Below are 22327 nucleotides of genomic sequence, written 5' to 3' on the forward strand. Positions count from 1 at the left end.
TTGTAACGTTATAAATGTCTTTACTTTCACTTTTTATCAACTTAATGCATCCTTGATGAATAACAGTATTAATTACTTTAAATTAATTAATTAATTACTAAAAAATCTTACTTACCCCAAACTTTTGAACGACCATGTGAGTGTTTCACACTATTTTACAAAAACCTATAACAACTGTGTACAATTAATAGTGTGGGTTGTGTTTTGTATTGTCTTGAGTTGTCTGTTTTTAAAAGAGATTGCTCTTGCATCAATTATTACTGATTTGCATGCTTCCATTTGCTCACCTTGCTTGCTGAGTGTTGTGTGTCTGTCTCTTCTGCCATCTTGCATATACTTCTCTTCTCTTCTCTTCTCTTCTCTTCTCTTCTCTTCTCTTCTCTTCTCTTCTCTTCTCTTCTCTTCTCTTCTCTTCTCTTCTCTTCTCTTCTCTTCTCTTCTCTTCTCTTCTCTTCTCTTCTCTCAGGAGGATAGTGAGCGATATACTCGTGTCTCACGGAGAAATGCTTCGGTTTGTATTTCTGTCTTTTCACTGTCTGTCCTCCTCAAACTTCCATGCACACTTCTCAAGCAAAACATTTCTTCAAACACTTGAAAAACACTGGAAATTCCATTTCAAATGCAATTACATAGAGACGTTAAGGCATACTTACATTTTGGGGCTCACTACTGTGAGCTGTATATGTGCACAGTGGTGACTTTCATGTCTTTAAACTTGTGCTAACTGTGGGCTCCATCTCATTTTACCTCTTTTTTTTATCCAAGGTGTCAGATGATGAAGAACGGATGTCAGTGGGGAGCAAGAGCAACATACGGGTCAGTATCAGTGTAACTGTATTATTCCTTTCAGACATTCTGTACTGTGGGTCAGAGTGTATGGTGAAGGTACTCGTGAGTGTGTTGTCTAAAGGTTATAAAACAGACCAAATTGTTCTACATTCTGATGATGGTTTTGTTTGTCTGGGCAGTTGGATTTGGATGCGGCGGGTGCTTATGTCGGGGTAAGAATCGCAGGCTGGGAAATGTTTCAGGCACCAGTTTTATGTCATTACTTTTGGGTTCCTGTAAAAGTAAGATGAGCACATAACTGAGTTCACAAGACATTTTGTTTTCGCACTGTGGTGTGATTCAACTAAGTATAGCTAACACTTGTAATACCTGATGCTACATTTGTGTTGTTTTAATTGTTTCATCAACATTACAAATGGGGTGTGATGGGTTTTAACAAATATGACTGTGTGTGACCGTTAAATGTCTGTTACTAAGTGTCTAAAAACTTCACCTGCATGTCACAGTGCACAACTATGAAGTATTGAGCAGCAATTTCTGCCGTTTTAATCCTACTTCCATTTCCCACCATCTTGCCCAGCTTCCCCAGGCCACCTCCTCTCACTCACATAAGAAGTCCAAGAAAAAGAAAAAACATTCTTCTAAAACCGTACGTTCACAGCAATTATGCACATCATATTTGTGTTCTATAAAGAGAGAATGTTATATCAATCATGACATTGTCTTTCCCACAGAGCAATGGCTATGATGATGATCTCAGCACATTGTCTAGTCGGGTTAGTGACCCAAATAACTGTGCAATGATAGTGTTTGAGGATTAATAGCGTGTTGATTCACCTTTAATGAAGTCTAGGAGACTGTGTTGTTCACACGTTCGCAGTGATCGTGATGCAGAAGTGTGACTAACTGTGGTGTGATGTGCTACAGATTGGTGTGATGTTTGTAAACTGAATTCTGTGTATTTGTACACAGAGCTCCAAACTCAGTGATGAGAGCAAAAGGTCTCGCTCCTCTAGACTTGATCTGCAGTCGGTGGGTCTCAATCCTGCATTTCTTTAACCTCCTGATTCTCTGGCCTTGTCACTTTTTATGTTATTAACATGAAAATATGTCTAACATGAGTGGATGATTGCCACTGTGTTTGAGAAGGAATGTGTTTGTTTACAAAAACCCTAGTTGTTAACTAATATATCGGCTTACATTTGTTTTTGTTTTTAATTATCGGCATTGGCCGATAATTGTCGAAGACTTTTATTTATTTATGAATACTAGCTTGGGACGTGTGGGAGACCAGCTAAAACAAACTAAAGATCTTAGGCATTAGATTTTCTGCAGGGGTAACTTGAAAAATAGTATAGGTTAAACATGACTAAATGCTAGGTGTGGTTCTTATGGTTTTATGCATGTGAATTGTATCAAAAAAGGCTTTTCACACTAAAACTTTGTCTTAGGGTAACTTCTTAAAGGGTTAGTTCACCCAAAAATTCAAATTCTGTCATTAATTACTCACCCTCATATCGTTATATTTTTGAAGAAATCTGAGAGCTTTCTGTCCCTCCATTGAAAGGAACGTCATTGCAACTTTCAAGGCCCAGAAATGTAGTAAAAACATTGTTAAAATAGTCTGAATATTATGAAGCAACGAGAATACTTTTTGTGTCAGAACGTAGGCTCACTATTGGCTGACGCTGGTCATGTGTGATGACCCAGGAGCTAGCCAATAATGAGCCGAAGTTCTGACGTAGAACCCAGAAGCGCTGCGCTGTTTACACTACGTCAACAGTGTAGGAGAATGACATTGAAGAGAAGAGATTGTTGAATAAAGTCGTTATTTTTGGGGGGTTTTGCGCACAAAGTATTCTCATTGCTTTATAACATTAACCTTTCTGGGCCTTGAAAGTTGCAATGATGTTGCTGTCAATGGAGGGACAGAAAGCTCTCGGATTTCACCAAAAATATCTTCATTTATGTTCCGAAGATGAACGAAGGTCTTACAGATTTGGAATGACATGAGGGTGAGTAATTAATGACAGAATTTTTATTTTTAACCAACTAACTCTTTAAAGCCACTTAGGTAAGCAACGATTCACACTTATTGTAAAAAGAGGTTAGCAGCAAGCTGCTTCAGAGCAGAATGCTAAATTACTAAATTAAATGTGTGAGCAGTGTGAAATCCCAACCCAGGGATTGTATAAACAGTGTAAAGCTGAAATAAGATAATTTGTTTAAAATATCCTGGGTGAATGTTTTCAAGTGTGAAAAGCCGATGTAGTACAATTTCTAACTTTAGCTGGCATGACGCCCTTGCATTGCAGCTTTTCGTGTCGTCTCTCAGACTCCTGTCTTCATCAGTTCATCGTTCATTCCATCTACATTATTTCCCATTATTTTAGAGTGCCTACTATTCATCTGAGTTGTACAACAGCAGTAGTAGTTATTCCGCTAAACATCAAGTCCCTTCCTACAGTGGCTACCAGGTCTGTTATCTTCATCCTCTCCTTCCATCTCACTTAATCTCTGTCCAGTGTTCGAATCCCCTCTTTTCTTCAGACAAGTTTTGCTGTTCTCTGCCTTTTCGGTCTGTTTTTGATTTGAAATGTTCATCTCTCCTGTCTGTTTAGTTCCCTTTGCTGCACAGCAGGAAGCACAGGGTTTGTGCTGCTCCTCATATTATACTCTCTGCCCCACAGCACTTCCTGTACAATAATATGTGCAGCTCTGCCTCTGTACACACATTTCACATGCTTTCACTCTCTCATCCACAGCAGGTCATGTAGGGTTATTAGATCTTAAACCCACACAGACCACAAACGCCTGAGGACCGAGCTAATTGCTTGTGCTTTTGCTTTGACATACCATCCTTAAAGATGAAGTGTGTGATTTATATATATTTTCCAACCAGGCTTCCTAAATACTTATTGAATATTTAATGTACTATTGCATATTCAATGTCTGCAATGCTTATTTCCTGGTAAAAGAAAAAAAATTCTATTTGAATTATGATTAGAAAATTATGAAGTAATTTACTGTTTTAACAAAAGTTCCTACATAGCTGTGATCTTTCTCTAACTTCCACCATTAGCTGAGCCAGAGGTTGATGTTTTAAAAGTGCCACATAGTTACAGTGGGAAGCCATTCATTCTATGAATAGTGGTCTCTGTAACTGGGAAACATATTTTTAATATATTGAAAAAATACACACTTCAGCTTTAATAGTTGTAGATTATTTTTCCCTCACCAGCCTGGCAGAAATCAGATTAAATGAAATCATCTGAAAGTGATGAAAGACAGCTGTATTGATGCATTGTGCATAAAAGGAGAACTGAGACTAGAGAGTTTGCATGCACAGAGCAGATATGGGTCTGACCTTGAGGTGTGATATAAATGTTGTTTCTTGTCTGTGTGTCTATATCTGTCTATTATCAGGGCTCTATTTATGAGGACAGTCTCTACAGTGGCTCTCGACGCTCCAGTGCTCGTGCTGTAAGAATGATAGAGCTAAACTGTAAATGTGCATGAAATATTACCCTATTAATCTGTGGATTCAGTTCCCTAACCAAAGTGTGAGTTTTTTTTTATTATTTTGCATAGTTGGCTCATTATTATTTACCCTTATAATGTTATGTTACTCACTCAGACTATAGAGTGCAACAGTCAGGTTCCGAAAGTAAAAACTCCATTAATTTCTACATTGGGAAATTGATTTTGAACAATAACTTATAAACCTTTAAAGACAGACCTACAGTGAGCTACGAGGTTGTTAATTGATAGTATTTGCTTCTGTTGAAGATGTCAGCCCACATTATTTTTGAATTTTTTTAAAACAATTGTGCTTAGCAGAATTCCTGGTGAAAACCTACATTACCCATTATTCTGTACAGAAAATTGCACCAATCAGAGAGTCGAAAAAAGCAACACATGCCAAAAAAATCGACTCTGCCCACTCCCATGAAGCACTGCGAATGACGTAATCTAGTCGATCTCACTACGCTCTCAAAATACTTAAATGTTTGTGTACATATACAGTATATAATTTGTAATACAATTTGTATACATTTGTAAATGAGTAGTTGTATGTTTCTCCATCATTTTTAATTTGAGTATGCAGTTTGCAATGCTTCATGGGATTGTTATGATAGTTATTTCCCTCACCTAAAGCCGCTGAAAATTGGGGTGGGCGCTAATGCACTCTATTCTCAAAATACTAATTGTGTTCATTTTAACACACAGTGGAGAGTACGGAGAGTTGGTTCTCAAGTTTATTTAACATTCTGTGTGTGTGTGTGTGTGTGTGAGAGAGAGATTTAGAGGCTAAAACAGGTTGCTTGTGTATCATGAAGATGTCAGAATAAGGCTTTGAAAAGACTTTGAATGTGTTTTGGGAATGGTGTAAAGCTGAGAGTGCTTTATGCATGTGTAGCCGATGCTTGACATGTCACATGACATTTGTCTTTTTGAAAATATTCAAAATATTCATCAAAATATTTGGTTAAAATTCCTGTAAGTGAAAGTGTATTTCAGGTGCTGTTTTTTATGTTTCTTTTTTTTTTCTTTTTTCATTATTTAATTTAATTCATTTGTCACTCTAAAACCAAAGTACAAAAAATCCATAGTATCTCAAAATTAATAAATGTTTAGTTTTAGATGGAGTACAGCTTGTCACACTTCAGGTAATAAGTCAAATTGGTATTTCATATCAACTACCCATCTAGCACATTCAGAGGATCTACAAGACAATAACAGGCATGTGTGTTCTCAAAGTAGTTCAACTACCAGCTTGCTTTTCTGAGTTTTGTGCCTGAAATGTCTGTCAATCTCCAAACCTATTTGTGTATATACATATATCTTCACATACTCATAGTGCAAGTGTGTGTATTCCTCTAGTCCTCTGAATACAGTGGTTTCCTGGGCTCCAGCTCTAGGACTTCGTCCAGGGCAAATTCTGCGTGTGCCAGCCCTGTGGTGAGCAACCCGGTGTCACTGATTCCCAACATGATCATGGACCAACACAATTTTATTTCACAGTGACAAATTCAGTAACGGCTACTTTTACATGGCTTTTGATTTTAATGTCTCTTAAATCTGGTGCCTGTATAGTTACTGTGTGTGTGTCATTGATTGTGGATGTTTCTACTTGAATCATGAATGTGCTTTTTGTCTTTCCATTAAAATGCTAAATTACATTTAATGTTTACATATTGAGTAGTATTAAATTACGTTAACAGTGTAAGAAAGGACTCCAGAGGTGATGTTTTTGTGTGCATTCCTCCTTTGGGTGCATGCAGAAAACCGACTGTTAAACTTGAGACTTAAATAGTTGAAATACCTCTCGCATTGATGTTAATTGCTGCTATCTGGTGGTTTCCAGGAGGACTGCAGCAGTTCAGTGGCTAGTTTTATGCGCAGCACAGCTAGTATCAGTGGCCTCTCTAAAGACCTTGACCACGTTGTCATTCCTGACCTGCCGAATGTTAATGGGAGGCTGCTTATGGTACGAGAGTGAAATCTTGAGGTTCATATGATCTGTGGTGCTTGATGCCCTGGTTTAAAACGTGTGTGTGTATTTATGCATAAAAGCAATGGCATGTTGGATTGAGATGGTGGTCTGCATGTGAGATGGTCAGTGGTCATTTGCTTCAGCAAACTGAATTTGTCTGAGGAAAAACACTGACGTTTTGAGTGACATGATGTTTGATGGATCTTTCCTGTTGTTAATATTCTACTTCAAGTTTATTGTGAAAAGATATTTGCAACACCTTGAGAATTATTACAGAACTGCTTGCTGGTTGCATTTTGATTCATCAGTCTTATTAATCAAATACCATCATTGGGTTTTGAATCTTCTTGAACTAAGTTGAACTTCCTCTAATAAATAGAAACATTTCTTTTTTTGCTAACTTTTTTGTGTCGACAGCATGTCTTCAGTGGACAACATGAATCACAATGAATGAATAAGAGACTTGTAATGGCTCGACTTGACTTGCAAGACTGCAAAACCTATTGACTGTATCATTTTGTTTACTTACAGGTTGATGACAGGTCAGAGCGAGACTACTTAGAAAAGGTTTGTGATTTTGTTTAATTTGTGTAGATATTTCACCAATTAGGCAAATTGTCATGGTGAGCTGTATAAACAATCCATATGACTTATGACCTGCTGTATTTTTAGGGCTCTTCACGAGCATCAACTATATCTGGCGCCACTCTTACCTCTCTGGGTGGGACATCCTCACGGAGAGGAAGTGGAGATACATCCATCTCTGCTGACACAGAAGCATCTATACGGGAAATCAAGGTGTCGTAATCTTTTTGTCTGGTGCCAGTTTAAATTTAGGTAGCAGGTTAATATAAACACATGGTATCATCCCAAGACCACATACCTACAGTATGCAATATTTATTTGTTCATTTATTTATTAATTAAATGTCATTATATTCCAAGTCTTTGTTTGATATTTTGTATTTTATTTATTTTCACATTTATATTTGTGATTATGTTGATTTGATTTAAAAGTGTACAGCCATACTTGTTCAGCTTGAGAATCTGATTTAAGATAACATAGCATTGCTCATTTTCATCACTCACCTTCTTCACAGAAGCTCAGTACACTGTCATTTTCTTTCTCTGTGTTGCTGAGTCCTGTTCCTAGAGATCTGCCTTCCGTCAGAGTTTAGTCTCTAATTAAACACACCTGAACCAGATAAGAGTCAAAATCTGCTAAGGGGCAATTAAATGTAACAAATCATGTAAAAATCTATCATCTTTTATTGGAAAATTAATCAACATTTTATCAAACAATGGTAATTGCCTTAATCTTTTAAACAACTGGGAAGATAGTATTCAAACTACATTTTATAGAAAATCACCTGTCAAGTTTATATATATTACATCATCATATGAGAGTCAAATTGAATGACTATACAGGGACTCAAGATCGTTCACTGATCATTCAATTTCAGCGAGTGAAGAATAAATTTATACTCGCGTGCGTTATGTATTATGCATGTTACCGTCTATGGCAGACAACTGTCAATGTTGAAGCTGCTCAAGCCGCATCAGTGAGGATGCATTGAAAACATCTGGAAGTGTGGGTTTTCCATGAAATGTATGTACTCGCTGAACCTCTGCTTCTCGTAAATGCTGCCGTACATTTTGCACGTTATTTTCTGACAGACATCTATGTCATGATATTCAAATGATGTGGATTTAAAAAAAGAAAGAAAAGATGGATAGTAAGGTAATAATATTTTATTTCTTAGCCAGCAAGTATTCAGTAAAGTGATTGATTACAGAAAGTCTATTTCATGGCTTAAATAAATTACATTACTCAGAGACTAACATGTTTGGCTTGTCTCATTTCAATTTTGAAAATCAAGTTAATTTTTTTTACCAGGAAAGGAGGGGTGCAACTTTTGATGCACAAAGTTGTTTTATTGTCTCCTATAACAAAAATATTTTATTTAAACCCATTAAAATGCAGATCCTTTTGTAAATAATAGTGAAAAATCAATTTTTTAAATTGTTGTCCCATTATTACCCCCTTTGCAGATTTTGATGTTTGTGTGTTAAACTCTTCATGTTAAACCTGCTACAATCTGCTTCTCTGTTATTTTTTTGCTTTTTACTTTCTTGCACAGTAATTAATCCGAAAATAAGTCAGCTGTTCTTTACCCTTCCATTGCTCTTACTCCACTGCTTTCTTTATCCTTCCTTCTCATTCTCACTCTTCATGCTTTTCATTCAGGAGATCCATGAGCTTAAGGATCAGATTCAAGATGTGGAGGCGAAGCACATGCAGAACCTCAAAGAGCTCAAGGTACATGTCTGGTAGAGACAGTGCCAGTCAAAACCCCAGCAAACCTACTTTATCTGAGTTACATATACAAATTTGTGCTTTTTAATCAGCGAGTGGCTGACTGGGAACATGATGAAACGATGTGATATCTAGCCTCTGGTTCTTATCTGGCTCTCGTCTTGCATGTTTATACTTCTGTGCCACAGAAGTCTATAGTCTGATTTCTCTGCCTTGCTTCCATCTTTGACTTGATATTATTCTCCAAAACATATTGTTACACATCCTTCTTCATGATATTTTGGAATTTAGTCTAAAAGTGTGTTCATGGTTAATTTAGTTAGTATTTTGTAATACATGTTTAGAGGTGTGTTTGTGAGTGTGCTGTTTTTAATATGGTGTCTGACTTTTTGAAGGATTCCCTTTTGGAAGTGGAAGAGAAGTACCGTAAGGCCATGGTGTCTAATGCACAGCTGGACAATGAGAAGACCAATATGATGTATGAAGTGGACACTTTAAAAGACTCTTTAATGGAACTGGAGGAGATGCTGTTTGAAACGCGTCGTGAGCTTGAGGAAAAGACTAAGGTCTGTACAGTCAGGTGTGCATTATAGTAAGTTGCAGATAAATCTGTTGTAATAGATTGTCGAATAATTTATTAGAATAGATTCAAGTAGTAAATGCTTTTAATTGGAACTTAAATTAATTTATAAATTTGTATATTAATTCACTTTTTGTTATTGTTTGTAATTTCATTCTCTTTTTTGTGATTTAAAATTCAAAAGTGTACACTTGGTGTATTCGCACTGTGTAAAAACTTCTTCATTTGAAATTTAAAGGATTTTTTAAATGAAATAACTGATAGCAGTTCTATTTATTTTTCAGGACCTTGAACGAGAGAAGCATGCTCATAGTATACTGCAGTTCCAGTTCAGTGAATTAAAGGAAACATTGAAACAGAGTGAAGAACTGCTCACTGTGAGTATTGTTGTATTTATGTGTCTGTCATGAAACTTTTGTCTTTTTCAAATGCTTGGCTTCTGCTCATCTGCCTGAACAATTTCTTCCCTTCCTTTAAATTTGGTCTACTTCCATACATAATACCTCTTTCTAGGAGATCCGTCAATTACGGCTCAAGCAAGACGGCTTTGTTAGGGAGATTTCTGACCTCCAGGAAACTATTGAGTGGAAGAATAAAAAAATTGGGGTATGATCCCTCAGTATCCAACTCCTGTTAAAGTTTTATTTGTCTTTACCTTCACGTTAAGATATTAAGAATTATAATTTCACCTTTCAAACATATATTTGCTTGATTCTACATCCGTTTCCTGCTACAAACTGTCTGTACTTTGCCAAACTATTCTTGTCACTTTCATTCTTGTGTTTTCATTGCTTTCTCCTTTTTCTCCTCTTTGCTGCATCTTTGCCCTTCTGGTGCTGTTCAGGCATTAGAGAGGCAGAAGGAATTTTCTGATGCCATTCGAAATGAGCGGGATGAGCTCAGAGATGAGGTTGTTCAGCTCAAAGATATTTTAAAGGTATTGATATGTGTGGTGAAAAATAGGACTCATTCTTTTCCCATGAACATTTCCTAACAGAACAAATAGTTTGCATATTTTTGTAGACAGACCTTCTGGACTTGATACTGTTCAGTGTTTTATTGATATTTATTAATATAAAGGTACTAAGATCCAGAATATAATATAAATCGAGACTGATTCTTTAACTCTCAACTTCTGACTGAATGAACAGAATATATTATATTAGAATGTTATCATAATATTGGTGCATCAACAAATACAGATGTGTTTGAAAAATAACTCTAGACCAGGGATGGGCAACTTTGGTCCTGGAAACCCACTGTTCTGCAGAGTTTAGCACCAACCCTGATAAAAAAAAAAAAAACTCACCTGCCTGTAGCTTTCTAATAATCTTGAAGACATTAGATTAGCTTGTTCAGGTTTGTTTGATTAGGGTTGGAGCTAAACTCTGCAGGAGTAAACTAAGTATACTAATATTAAATTGTTTTCCTGTACAGAAACATGGCATTGTCCTTGGACCCGACTTGGGCACCAATATAGAAACTGGGGAAGAAGCTGAACAGAATTTTCAAACCGCATCAACTGAAATCCGAGAGGGGAGTAGCGTACTAGGTAAGCTGCTTTTCTTAATGTCATTCATTGCATGCTTTCATTACTTTATCTTTGCCACTTTGCATTTTCATCTTGTTGAGCTTGAGCCAAATCCAACTAAATTGTTTCTATGAACCTGGTTACATTAACATCTCTCACACTTTCCTGTTTCCCTGTATTCACTTTGCAAATACAACTAATTAATGGCATATCATTAACCAAACACTACAGAATCTTGTCTCTTTCTTGAGTCCATATTTCAATATTCTGCTGGACAAGTGTTTATCAAATTGCTGCAAATGTTTACTCATTCTTGACTTTGAAATCAAAATAAGAGAAGGATTTGCTGAGTAGTTTCTTCGGTTCTTGACTTTAAACTCTGGGTTTTTCTTTTTTTGGGACATCCTTTAAACACATTTGATTTGTATAGGTTTAAGAGCTTTGCCTTGGAGTCTTCATTTTTCCCTCCTTTCCTTCTTCCTTTTACTTCTTGCTTTAAACATTTGCAAGATACTCATTGGCTTCTACAGACGCATTAATTCTGGCTTTAACTACTGACACCTCCATCATCTCCCAGGCACTCATCAGTTGAAGCTGTGTAAAGACCAGCAACAAAAAGATTTGGATGACAGGATGCAAGGGAATCAACAGTCTTCACATGCCCCTTTCAGTTCTACAAAGACGGCTTTAGAAGCAAATGAGAATGGAGACCTTGGGGACCAAATGAATCAGGGTGTAGGGCAGCTTGAAAATAGACCTGAAGAACCTCCGAGTCCTGTTGGTGATGATGAACTCACTGCAACAAGACCCAAGGAGAAGATCAAATCTGAGGCACATATTCCGGAAGATTCAAAATATACTGAAGAATTAGAGTGCAAAGTTCACAAGGATGGACTTATGGAGACAGAACAACAAGAGAGCGAATTTGTCAAACCTAGTAATGAAACCAAAGAGGAAACTCCTTTAGAGCCTATCTCTTGTTCAATCCATGATGAAACCGATAAACCTGGTGAGGCAGTGATTGATGATCAACTCAAAGAGGAGTCTGTGGAATCATCTCAAGTGGAGAAACTTCCCAAAACACAGGGTGCCAGTGCTTCCAATAAAAAAAAGAAAAGGAAGAAGAAAAACAAACAGAAGCAGAAACAAAGTGACAAGCAAGAGAGTGACACAAAGCTGGATGACAAGAATGAAATGGTTTTGAGTGAAGACAATCCAAACCAAGAAGTGGAAGGTGATCTAGAAGAAAACCACGACAAGCCCTTAGGGAATGACATATCCGAAACAACCATGAATACAGATGTCCCACATGGTGATAAAGGAACCAATGAATTGGACTGTATCGAAATAACAAGCACAAATATTAATGCTGATGATGCTCAAGAGTTAGTTAATAATGTAATTCAGTTAGTTACAGATGAAGCTGATTCTGCAGAAATTTCTAAAACCATCACAAATTTTGATTGCCCTGAATCTAGCAATGGTGTCCTTTCAGATGAGCAGTCCAACAACATTATCTCTAACCCTGCCACCATTATTGATGACCACACTGAGGATTTGACAAATCCTGACCCAGAACCTGTAATCTTCAGCAGTGAGCATATGCTTTCAGAAACAGAGACTTCACTGCCTCATGAACCTTCTGCTCAGTGCATGGATACTGTTGGAGAGTCCATCAGCAGCTCTGAGAACATTGAGAATTCTTCATTGGTAGGTGTCAAGGAAGAGAAGAGTCAGCTGGACTGTGAAGTAGAAGAACAGAAGGAAAGGCTCCAAAATATCCCTCTAGATTGTGACACTAACTCTGAAGATCAAGATAATTCTGCTCATTCCTCTTCCCCTGTGATAATGGAGAAGTTGGAAAACGAAGCTGAAAAGGTATTCCAGGAACAACCTATTGATCAGCCAATGGAAAGTCAACTTCAAGACAGTATTGTAGCAGACGTGGACCAGGAAGAGGTTAAGACACAAGATGAACCAGATGAAGAAAACCTTAATGTGCCTAGTGAAAAAGTGTTTGATGGATGCCAAGTTGACGACACTCCTTTAATTGAATCACAGATTCAGGTTATACATGAGGATCACCTGTCTGCCAGTGAAGCAAATCAGGAATCAGTTGTAGAGTCAGACGCTTCTGACCAAGAACCCAAGGTAGAACATGTCCAGGAGGAAAGATCAAACCAAGATCAAATTACACTTAATGTGGAACTGCCTGAAGATGAGGTTGACCCTCAGGTAAAGTCAGATGTGGTTCTTCAAGAGCTCAAGGAAAAAGATGATGATGAGGAAGACGAAGGAGAATCATTTGATTTTGATGAAATGGATCTTGAAGCATCATCAGGTGTCCCTTTAAAAAACCTTCTTGATCATTCAAATCAGGACTCATTGTTAAAAGAACGTGTGCAAGAAGCAAGCCATGAATACCAAAGCAATGTCAAGGATGAGGACCCGATTCAAGAAGATGAAAATCTGGAACTTGCAGATCAAGAATCAATGCCAAAAGAGCAGAAAGATGATTGTCATGCCACAGAAAACCCACAAACAGCAACAGATGTAGAAAGATGTTTAACAGAAGAAATCAGTCAAACCAGCAGTGAAGTCAGACCTAATGATCAGCAGCATGACAAACCTGATGCATTTGAGGAGCATCAGCAGGCATCAGGAGATGTGACACTCAGTAAAGGGGTTAATGAAAGTTCAGAGATGGAGACAAGAGATGTAGGCCAAGAGATCAATAGCTCCATTCACCATGAAAACAAGGCATCAAATATTTCTGAAGAGCAGGAAGCCACAGGGATCAACAAGGAAAATGATAGAAAAGAATCTAAAAAAAATGGAAAAGGGAAAGGAAAGGGCAAGGGGAAAGAAGAATGTAAAATGTCTTAATACAAGGACGTTGCTGAGTGTCCAATTCAACATTGCACTTGTAGGTCCTAATGAAATTATTTTGGGACCATTACTTCGGAGAACCCTAGAAAACCAAAGTTATCATACAGTCAAGCCAGATTATTAATCATCACAACTGTTTCAGCAAGCACATTTTATACATGAATGTTTTACATCTGAATAACAATACTGAATGAAATCTGGAAATTAGGTCAAATAATTTGCCAAATTAAAAAAAAAAAAACACACATTAAATGCTAGCAGTAATGGGTGTAATGTGTCATATTTATTTAGAAATTTTACATAATCATGAATACAATGTTTTTTATGAGAATATGTGATTCATTTTTTTTTGTTTTGGAAACTGCCATCTTTCTGTCTATGCTGCGATCATGATTAGCATTTACAGCTTTTTCTATTGCAAAGCACCCAGAATGTACTTTGTATGTTGTTTAAATGGGGGGTATGTTGTTCCAAATGTGGTAAATAAAAAATTTTACTGTGTGCCAACCCTATTAAACATTCTGTTTCCTGAGTTTTGTAGCTGCGCTTTGTTTTTCCAATTATTTTTTTGGGAGATATGATTGAAAACAAATATTTCATTTTAATTCTGTTTGGTGAAGATGGTGTTGGAACATTGAAACATGTATGTTAATTAAACATCTATGTTCAAATAAAATGAATAAATTAAAAATAGATATTTTTAAACTATTGTTGTTGATTGTTAGTTTAATATTTTATAATTTAATTTCCCAGCTAACTGAATACATTTTTTATATAATGATAGAGGACATTTAATTAAACTGCTTCAAACAAGTATACAAACAAAACTACAGTCAAGGTACATTCATGAATTTTAGGGAGTTTTTGTTTGATGCCAGATCACACTCATTTGCATAAGCTCAAGTAAGCTCACAATCATGGAAAATACTGACATGTAATAGATGTACAGTTGAGTGAATACTGAGAGAATTGACTGCATGAGGCTGAGGCCTCTAAGTTTCTCTGAGTTAAGTATCTGCATGTTGTCCATCCTCATCCTTCACATCCCAGCATAGGATAGCCTCACTTTTGCATGCCCTGACTCCTCCCCCCTCCATGCCTTTGGCTCCTCCCACCCCTGGTATGTGAAATTTTTCCTGTCTAACCTTGGTGTGTTTTAAGACATGAATGTGTTTTATTATTGCAGAATGCTTTTTTGTTTTTACATTTTACTAGATTTGTTACAAAATTGTGTTTAAGTACCCTAAGGTGTTATCATATCCCCCCTCCCCCTCCCCCAAACAAAATCTGCAGGAAAATAGAACATTTGTTGTTGTCTTAGAGTCAATCTGTTGCACTTGCTTTTCAGAAATTCGTTTGCGAAAACTGGTTGATGAGAGGGAGAACTTAATAGAGCAGGTGCGTATCTGGCAGTTGCTTGCTTCACACTCGCTTTGTCCTCATTTTTTGCCGTAACATGCATGTATTTGTTTTTTTCAGGTTAAGAGATTGAAAGGTCAACTTGAGCAGAAGAAACCGAATAACGGCATAGAGGACTCATCCACCCCAGAGGGGGATGTGCTGGAGAATGGTGCTGACTCCAACATCATGGATATACAGAGTAAGGAAATGCCTGCACTCTCAATCAGGTTCAGGTTAAAAGTTTTGGAAACCAGCTCAAAATATTCATTACATCATTAACAATGATTTTTAACGGGTTTGGTTCATAGTTCAAGAAAATAATACACTCATCCTCAGCTGTTGAGAAATGTGTAATTGTTCCTTGTTTCAGGGGATGCCAACAGGCAAGTCAATGACCTCAAATTTAAACTTGTCAAATCAGAGCAAGAAGTCACAGCACTTGAACAGAATGTGAGTTTTTTTAATATATATATTTTTATGTTTGTATTAGTGTTTATATTTTTAACACATTTTACTCTTCTTAAAATATGAAATAGTGGATTAAAATTTGACTTGGTTTTAATTGAAACTCATTTTGTAGGTCACAAGGCTCGAGGGTCAGGTGACCCGGTACAAAGCTGCATCTGAAAATTCAGAGAAGGTGGAAGATGAACTCAAAGCTGAAAAACGCAAACTGCAGCGAGAGGTACAATAGCCTAACAGCACTGCTTTCATCAAAATAAAGTCCTACTTATATGTACATATAATAAAATTAATGGCTTGCTCAACTTTGCTTCATGGCAGTTACGATCTGCATTGGACAAGATTGAAGAGTTGGAGTCTAGTAACAGCCACCTCTCAAAAAGGCTGGAGAAGATGAAGAATGGCCGAGGAACAGCAGCAACTCCCTAATGGTTTCAGATCTGTCCCATAATCTGCCCAAGTTCACCTCCACTGCCTGTCCATTTCCCATTGGGCAGCCTCCAAAAGAGCTCTCTGCTCATAATCATTCACGCCCATGAGAACCCTGATATGTTACATCCTGCAACCGTGCCATTTCTTCCTGTTTAAGCTGAGTTCTTCATCTTTGGAGAACCCAATCAGGACTTGTTTGAATGATGCAGGATGACTCTCAGTGTGCCACATTCAAAAGCACAAACACTGTAGTTCAAAAAGTTAGAATGCTAATTGTCTCATTTGAATGTTGCTATGACTGAATTTATTCAAGCCTAATATGCAAGGCTGCCTGAGATTATTCGGAGAAGGATCAGGAAAATCAGGACATGTTGTCCAGCTCAAGGAATTCTGGGTAGTCATTTGTTTGGTTTGTTTGTGGAGTTTAAAAAAAAAACTGTTGCTTCACTAAGATAAGACTGATGAGTATGTGTGATTGTGTGTATGATGCTTTCATGTGTTCCACTCTCAAAGATATTTTAACACTAGTTGAGTCCACTAGATCTTCATTATGTACAGTATCTGAAGTCAAAGTGTCTGCAACAATGTTAAGGTCTCACAGCTGGATTTTGAATCTGTGTTTTAATTTTTTCCCTCTAGTGAATTGTCTATAATAGTCTACCTATCATGGTGTTCCCTACATATCAGAAAGACTGGTGTGACATAAATTAAGATGAATACTGATTCGTAATAAATTTTATTGTTGCATTGATACTGATGATTTAACCACCTAACAGAACCATATACATCAGGAAGCTGTTCAAGGATTTCAGGCTGAGCAGCAACCTTTGGTGGTGTTATTGCATTTGACAAGATATTGCATTTAACCTCCAGGTGAAGAAGAAGCCTATATCATTTTTTTCCAAACCAATTATGACAAAAGATGTAATCGGAAGCATTAATTGTTGAAGACTGCTGTGATCACAAGCGCCATTTATCATCACCAGCCTGGACGAGAGGTGGCTCCACCCTGTTTACAATGCTTTAAGCCATTTGTAGGTTAACTTTATGAACTGTTATGTTCTGAAATAAAATTATCTGAAATAAAATGTTCATTTTAATTTAAACAGAGCTGTCCATGGTCTGTATATACATTCGCCTAACAGATCCCTCCAAAACCAACCAAAACTCCAACACCAAACTGGACAGCCAGGGTGAAACCAAAGAGGTGAGGTGAATGTGAATGCACATCATTGCATCCAAAAATAATGATCTTAATTTCAAAATTATTACGGATGTTTTCAAGTAAAAAAATACAATGAAAAGGTAGTGATAGTTTAAAATAAATTATAATTTTTGTGACAGTCGCAATTGTAGATGTCAATTGTACGTTTCATTTTCAGTTATGATATAGAAAGGTACGGAAGCCCTTCTTTTTCTTCTAAAATTTCAAAAATAAAGTCGAACTATTTTGAGATTTAAGTCGAAACATTACGAGAGTAAAATCATAATATTTTGAGAATAAAGTCAAAATGCGCTCGTGAAGTGGAACTGCCTCGGACATGGATCTAAACATAACAGTAGCTTTTTACTTTTGTTACTTTTAACCCACTATATACTTCAAACCCAAATAACATTAGTGAACTATAACAGAAGCTCTCCCCGTCATATATGTCAGTTTAATGTTAATGAATACTGGAAACTTGCTTACTAAAATTACTTTTTACTTGCACAAAAGTGTCAAAAGAAGAACATTAATGATATTTCTTAATTATATGTGCAGATAATATTTGACTCTTCGTGAGCTTAGAATTATAAGGTTCTATCTCCGTTTAGGGTAGTTCTGAGATATTGAGCATCAAAGTTTTTACATCCCAGCTGGCAAAACTGTTATGTAGTATAATCTACTATTATAGCTCAACAAGACCATCACCCTACAGGTACTTTGAGGATAGAATATCAAAATCCTGGCACATTTGGAAATGGGATTTTTAAAGATGGCCCAAATGGAGATAGAACCTTATAATTCTGAGAGCTCTGATTCTGTTTGGAATTATAAGGTTCTATCTCCACTTTTACAAATAAAACCCCACATTTCAAAGAATAAATGTATATAACCATTGATTTTAATCAATTTATATATTTATAATACAAGCACACAGCTTGTAGTATATAATATAATATATAATAGTATAGTATACATCAAAGCCAAGCAAGTTTGTAAGAAAAAATGTTATTTTTATTTTCAAAGAACATGGACATAGAAAAATTACAGCTAAACAAAAAATGTTTTCTTCACATACTACACCCCACTACTCTGTACTGTAAAAACATTTAGGAAACATCTTGCATACATTAAAAACGGTTCATTTAGTAGATTTAAACATACAAAATATTGTGTAACATCATGAAAGTTATGTTTTCATCCCTTTCCACCCCCTCTGTGCTCTGAAACATTTTAAAAAATGAAAGATGGATTAGTTAGAAAGAAAGATAGATTAGTTAGAAAGATAGAAAGATGGATTAGTTAGAAAGAAAGAAAGATGGATTAGTAAGAAAGAAAGAAAGAAAGAAAGAAAGATGGATTAGTTAGAAAGATAGATTAGTTAGAAAGAAAGAAAGAAAGAAAGAAAGAAAGAAAGAAAGAAAGAAAGAAAGAAAGATGGATTAGTTAGAAAGAAAGATTAGTTAGAAAGAAAGAAAGATGGATTAGTTAGAAATAAAGATATATAAGAAAGAAAGATAGATTAGTTAGAAAGAAAGAAAGAAAGAAAGGTGGATTAGTTTGAAAGAAAGATAGATATTTAGAAAGAAATACATAGTTTGAAAGAAAGAAAGAAAGAAAGAAAGATGGATTAGTAAAAAAGAAAGAAAGATTGATTAGTTATTAAGGATATATATATATAGATAGAAACAGTTTGAAGATAGATAGATAGATAGATAGATAGATAGATAGATAGATAGATAGATAGATAGATAGATAGATAGATAGATAGATAGATAGATAGATAGATATGTTATTAAAAAAAAGATAGAAAGATGGAAATGCCATCTTTCGCCGGCTTCAAATGTCCAGGCTAATGTCCAGCCCTTAGCTCTGTGTCCAGGCTACAGAGCTAAGAGGTGGGTTTTGATTGGTCCGTCCGTGTTCATTCAGGGTTTTGATTGGATATTAAATCTACTGGAGATAGAACCTTATAATCCCAACTCGGTTTATGTTTTGTGAGATGGATATTTTATCCTTTTTATTTTATTAATAACTACTATAACAAAATATTTTTTTTACAAAAATAACACCACACAGGCATTAATATACACCTAATGGATCAGATTATGTCAAAAACTCAATTTCGACCAAAAGTGGAGATAGAACCTTATAATTCTAAGCTCACGTCTTTTAAAAATGAAAAATAATATTATAATATTAAATGTAAATTTTAATATCTTTTTAACTGTTCTTACAGTTTGTTTTTGTAATGTAATTTTCTAAATAAAGGAAACTGAATTATAATTATTTTGTCCTTTAAGTGATTATTACTTTAAAATAAACAGAACCTGAAAGAAAATTGCCAAAATCTTACCTACAATATGCAATAACTTCTCTGGTATACTGTAAGTTTAAAATGTATAGAGGAATCAATTATTGTAAAAATAAATTTTGTATTTGTATATAAAAAATTAATAAAGTATTCTTAATTATACTTGTCAATGTCACTTTTATTTATATAGCACTATTAAAACAACACATGTTGACCAATGTGCTTTACATCATCTCAGTAAAAAGACTAATAGCAGTAGAATAATACAATAGTAATACAAAAATAAAATGTGTCATCAAAAAGAAGAATACACCATGGCAAACAAATGTGTCTTAAGTTGTATTTTAAAAACTTGTACAGAGTCAGGGTAAGCTAATCCAAAGTCTTGGTGCAACTACCACAAACGCACGATCCCCTTTCTGGCTTAACTTGGTCCTTTGAGATCAACAACTCAAAATTTGCTTAAAATTCCAAGTTCTTCCTGTCTGATACTCCATTAGCAGATCTGATAAATAAGCCAATGCAAGGCCATGCAGAGATTTATAACTAATAAAAGAAGTTTAAAAGCAATCCTATACTGTACAGGAAGCCAATGTAGAGAGACCAAGGACGGAGTGATCGTCTTTAAATATTTTTTTATAACCTTGCAGCAGCATTTTGAACCTTTTGCAGCCAGGATAGATACTTGACTAAATTTTAGTTAGTTTAGTTTATTTCGGTCAACTTCAAAAGAAAGTAAAAAAAGAAAAACAATTTACAAACAAACATAGAAATAAATTAAATCATGGTGTAAAAAAATTATAAAAAAAAAAAAAAAAAGTTGCTTGACCGAAAAGGTGTCGCTGAAGCTTATGCTTATTGCGCCAATCCTTTTTACATTTAATTTATTTTACACACAACACCAAAACACCAAACACCAAAGTCATCTTGCGTAAATAAAAAATGACTAAAAGAAGAAAAAACTAAATTTATTCAGCTTTATATAATGTAATGTTTTATATACATGAAACAGGTTTTGGACACAGTCTGGAAATTTATTATTTATTATTTTTAACATTATTTTGGCTATTTTAAATTCTACCAAGTCATTAACTTTTAATAATTTAGAGTTTATGAATAAATTGTTTGCTGGGTGATAATAATCTGTTTTATTTATAATTCTTGCAGAATAACAATTGGTTTTTATTGTTGTTTTGTAAGTATTTCCCCAGATCTCTATGCAATATGTCATGCATGGCACTATTAGAGACTAGTATGTTTAGGGCCTTTGAATCAAGAATGTGTTTTATTTTGGACAGGATAACAAGAGTTTTTGAAATTTTTGACTTTATGTAGGTTATGTGGGATTTCCAATTGAGTTTGTGGTCAATTATGACACCTAAGAATTTAATTTCACTTACCATTTCTAGTTACCCGTATACCTACTAATATCCTTATATAAAGAATTACTGGAATCAAGTCTATATATATATGTATGTATGTAATTATGTACCCAGAGCCCCAAGAAACCATAACAAAGTCCTTGAGTTTGAGCACACTTTGCAAATAAAGCTCATTCCTTTTCCTCTAACTGGGATGTACGAAACTCCACAACGGATCTTCTCATGTGCTTATCTTGCTTTAGATCTGTGAGACTAAGTGGATTCCCTGTTACTGGATCATGCTCGTCCCTGCAACAATAAAAGAAGGTTATTTTACCACATCCTTCTGTATACTCCTCCTCAAGATAGAAAACAACAATAAAGCAAGGAAATTAATATAATTACACACCAAAACAGCATTTTATTACGATTTAATCTTACTATGAAAATATTATGGATTATGAAAATAGCTTTTCTGTGGGGCTCTCTCTATTATGGAACCCTGTCTTACACCCTTTTTGCAAGTCTTGGTTCCCTTTAGAAAGTGAGTGAATGGCACCTTGTGATATCATCACATTGCATCAAGGGAAAAAAAACACTTTCCTAGACTTTCACTGTACCTCATCTCCATATAAACAGCAAGAGACACAAGACAACTCCTCTCTAAGTACTTAACTGACAACTCTTAATGAAAACTCTCAATGCATCTCTTGTCTTGTCAACCACTCTTATGAAAAAAAAAAAACAATATAATGCAAATGTACTTTAATTTATCAGACTTATCCACAGAAACTTACGTCTTAAGATGTTCCTCAATGGCTCTTCGCTCATACACATATCCACCTTTGGCCTTGACTGGATCAATGAAAATCGTCCCTGTCAAGGGACATTTCAGATGAGGAGGCACTTGAACATTGCTCTCTCCTATATATGTCTGAAAAACACATAAATTATAAATACAAATAAATGGTGTAATGTATTTGATAAATATCATAAAACAGACTGATATCCTAAAATAAATGTAAATATATACAATTTAATTTAATAGTAGAAGTGTACAGAGCTCAGAATAATACATTTATAAAATTTGTACAATTTAACCTGACTGAGAAATGTTGACCAAAGGACTGCTCAATATCATCCCCATATTCCATTTTCCTTATTCTTCAAAAAAACTTAGTTTGTGTTAGACATTTTAAAAATATATGATATTCCAGTAATACAACTGAGTGTCTAAAAAATTTACAAACAAATATAAGTTATCTATGATCAAAAACACTGAGCTACTTCTGTTTATAATAATGAAGTGGATAATATTTACCTTTTCAATTAAATCCATGGACTGACATGCATTTATTGCAGCGTAATCTTTAGCTGCTTGCTCATATACTTCTTTGTTAGTCTGAAATTCCTCTGCCAATACACTATGATAGACAGTGGACAACATTTTTAAATTTTAATTTTATACATGTACAGATCAATGCAAAATAAATGTCGTCTCGTCTCTGGTATGTTCCGTTTCAGATAAGTCCATTGAACAATATACACATT

At 35.4% G+C, this 22327-nt stretch overlaps 2 protein-coding genes across 17 annotated transcripts in view; one reads left to right on the forward strand and one right to left on the reverse strand.

Annotated features, from left to right (window-relative positions):
* The window catches only part of lrrfip1a (leucine rich repeat (in FLII) interacting protein 1a), a 32592-nt gene extending 15589 nt beyond the window's left edge, over window positions 1-17003 (forward strand). The window contains exons 5-28 of one of the 15 annotated variants that reach the window (XM_084121478.1): window positions 467-511; window positions 766-816; window positions 969-1001; window positions 1370-1438; window positions 1524-1565; window positions 1762-1821; window positions 3183-3266; window positions 3411-3440; window positions 4216-4272; window positions 5674-5751; window positions 6158-6280; window positions 6818-6853; window positions 6959-7084; window positions 8534-8605; window positions 8998-9168; window positions 9467-9559; window positions 9696-9788; window positions 10027-10119; window positions 10620-10734; window positions 14951-15000; window positions 15082-15202; window positions 15374-15453; window positions 15584-15688; window positions 15787-17003. In XM_084121478.1, the coding sequence (XP_083977604.1) occupies window positions 467-511; window positions 766-816; window positions 969-1001; window positions 1370-1438; window positions 1524-1565; window positions 1762-1821; window positions 3183-3266; window positions 3411-3440; window positions 4216-4272; window positions 5674-5751; window positions 6158-6280; window positions 6818-6853; window positions 6959-7084; window positions 8534-8605; window positions 8998-9168; window positions 9467-9559; window positions 9696-9788; window positions 10027-10119; window positions 10620-10734; window positions 14951-15000; window positions 15082-15202; window positions 15374-15453; window positions 15584-15688; window positions 15787-15894 (1935 nt within the window). In that variant the 3' untranslated portion in view covers window positions 15895-17003. Of the gene's footprint in view, window positions 1-466; window positions 512-765; window positions 817-968; window positions 1002-1369; window positions 1439-1523; window positions 1566-1761; window positions 1822-3182; window positions 3267-3410; window positions 3441-4215; window positions 4273-5673; window positions 5752-6157; window positions 6281-6817; window positions 6854-6958; window positions 7085-8533; window positions 8606-8997; window positions 9169-9466; window positions 9560-9695; window positions 9789-10026; window positions 10120-10619; window positions 10735-11290; window positions 14308-14950; window positions 15001-15081; window positions 15203-15373; window positions 15454-15583; window positions 15689-15786 lie in introns of those variants that run through there. The other 14 variants (XM_084121479.1, XM_084121473.1, XM_084121480.1 and 11 more) reach the window with 14 other exon arrangements.
* Window positions 17004-19572: 2569 nt separating this feature from the next.
* Window positions 19573-22327, reverse strand: part of LOC311087953 (uncharacterized protein) — a 77168-nt gene continuing 74413 nt past the window's right edge. The window contains exons 23-25 of one of the 2 annotated variants that reach the window (XM_084121489.1): window positions 22098-22200; window positions 21574-21710; window positions 19573-21085 (exon numbers count right to left, since the gene is read on the reverse strand). In XM_084121489.1, coding sequence (XP_083977615.1) covers window positions 20968-21085; window positions 21574-21710; window positions 22098-22200 — 358 coding nt within the window. In that variant the 3' untranslated portion in view covers window positions 19573-20967. The remainder of the gene's footprint in view (window positions 21086-21573; window positions 21711-22097; window positions 22201-22327) is intronic. The other variant, XR_014607398.1, reaches the window with a different exon arrangement.

This window comes from Abramis brama (assembly GCF_963993115.1).
Source record: "Abramis brama genome assembly, chromosome: 8".
Classification (NCBI taxonomy): Eukaryota; Metazoa; Chordata; class Actinopteri; order Cypriniformes; family Leuciscidae; genus Abramis; species Abramis brama.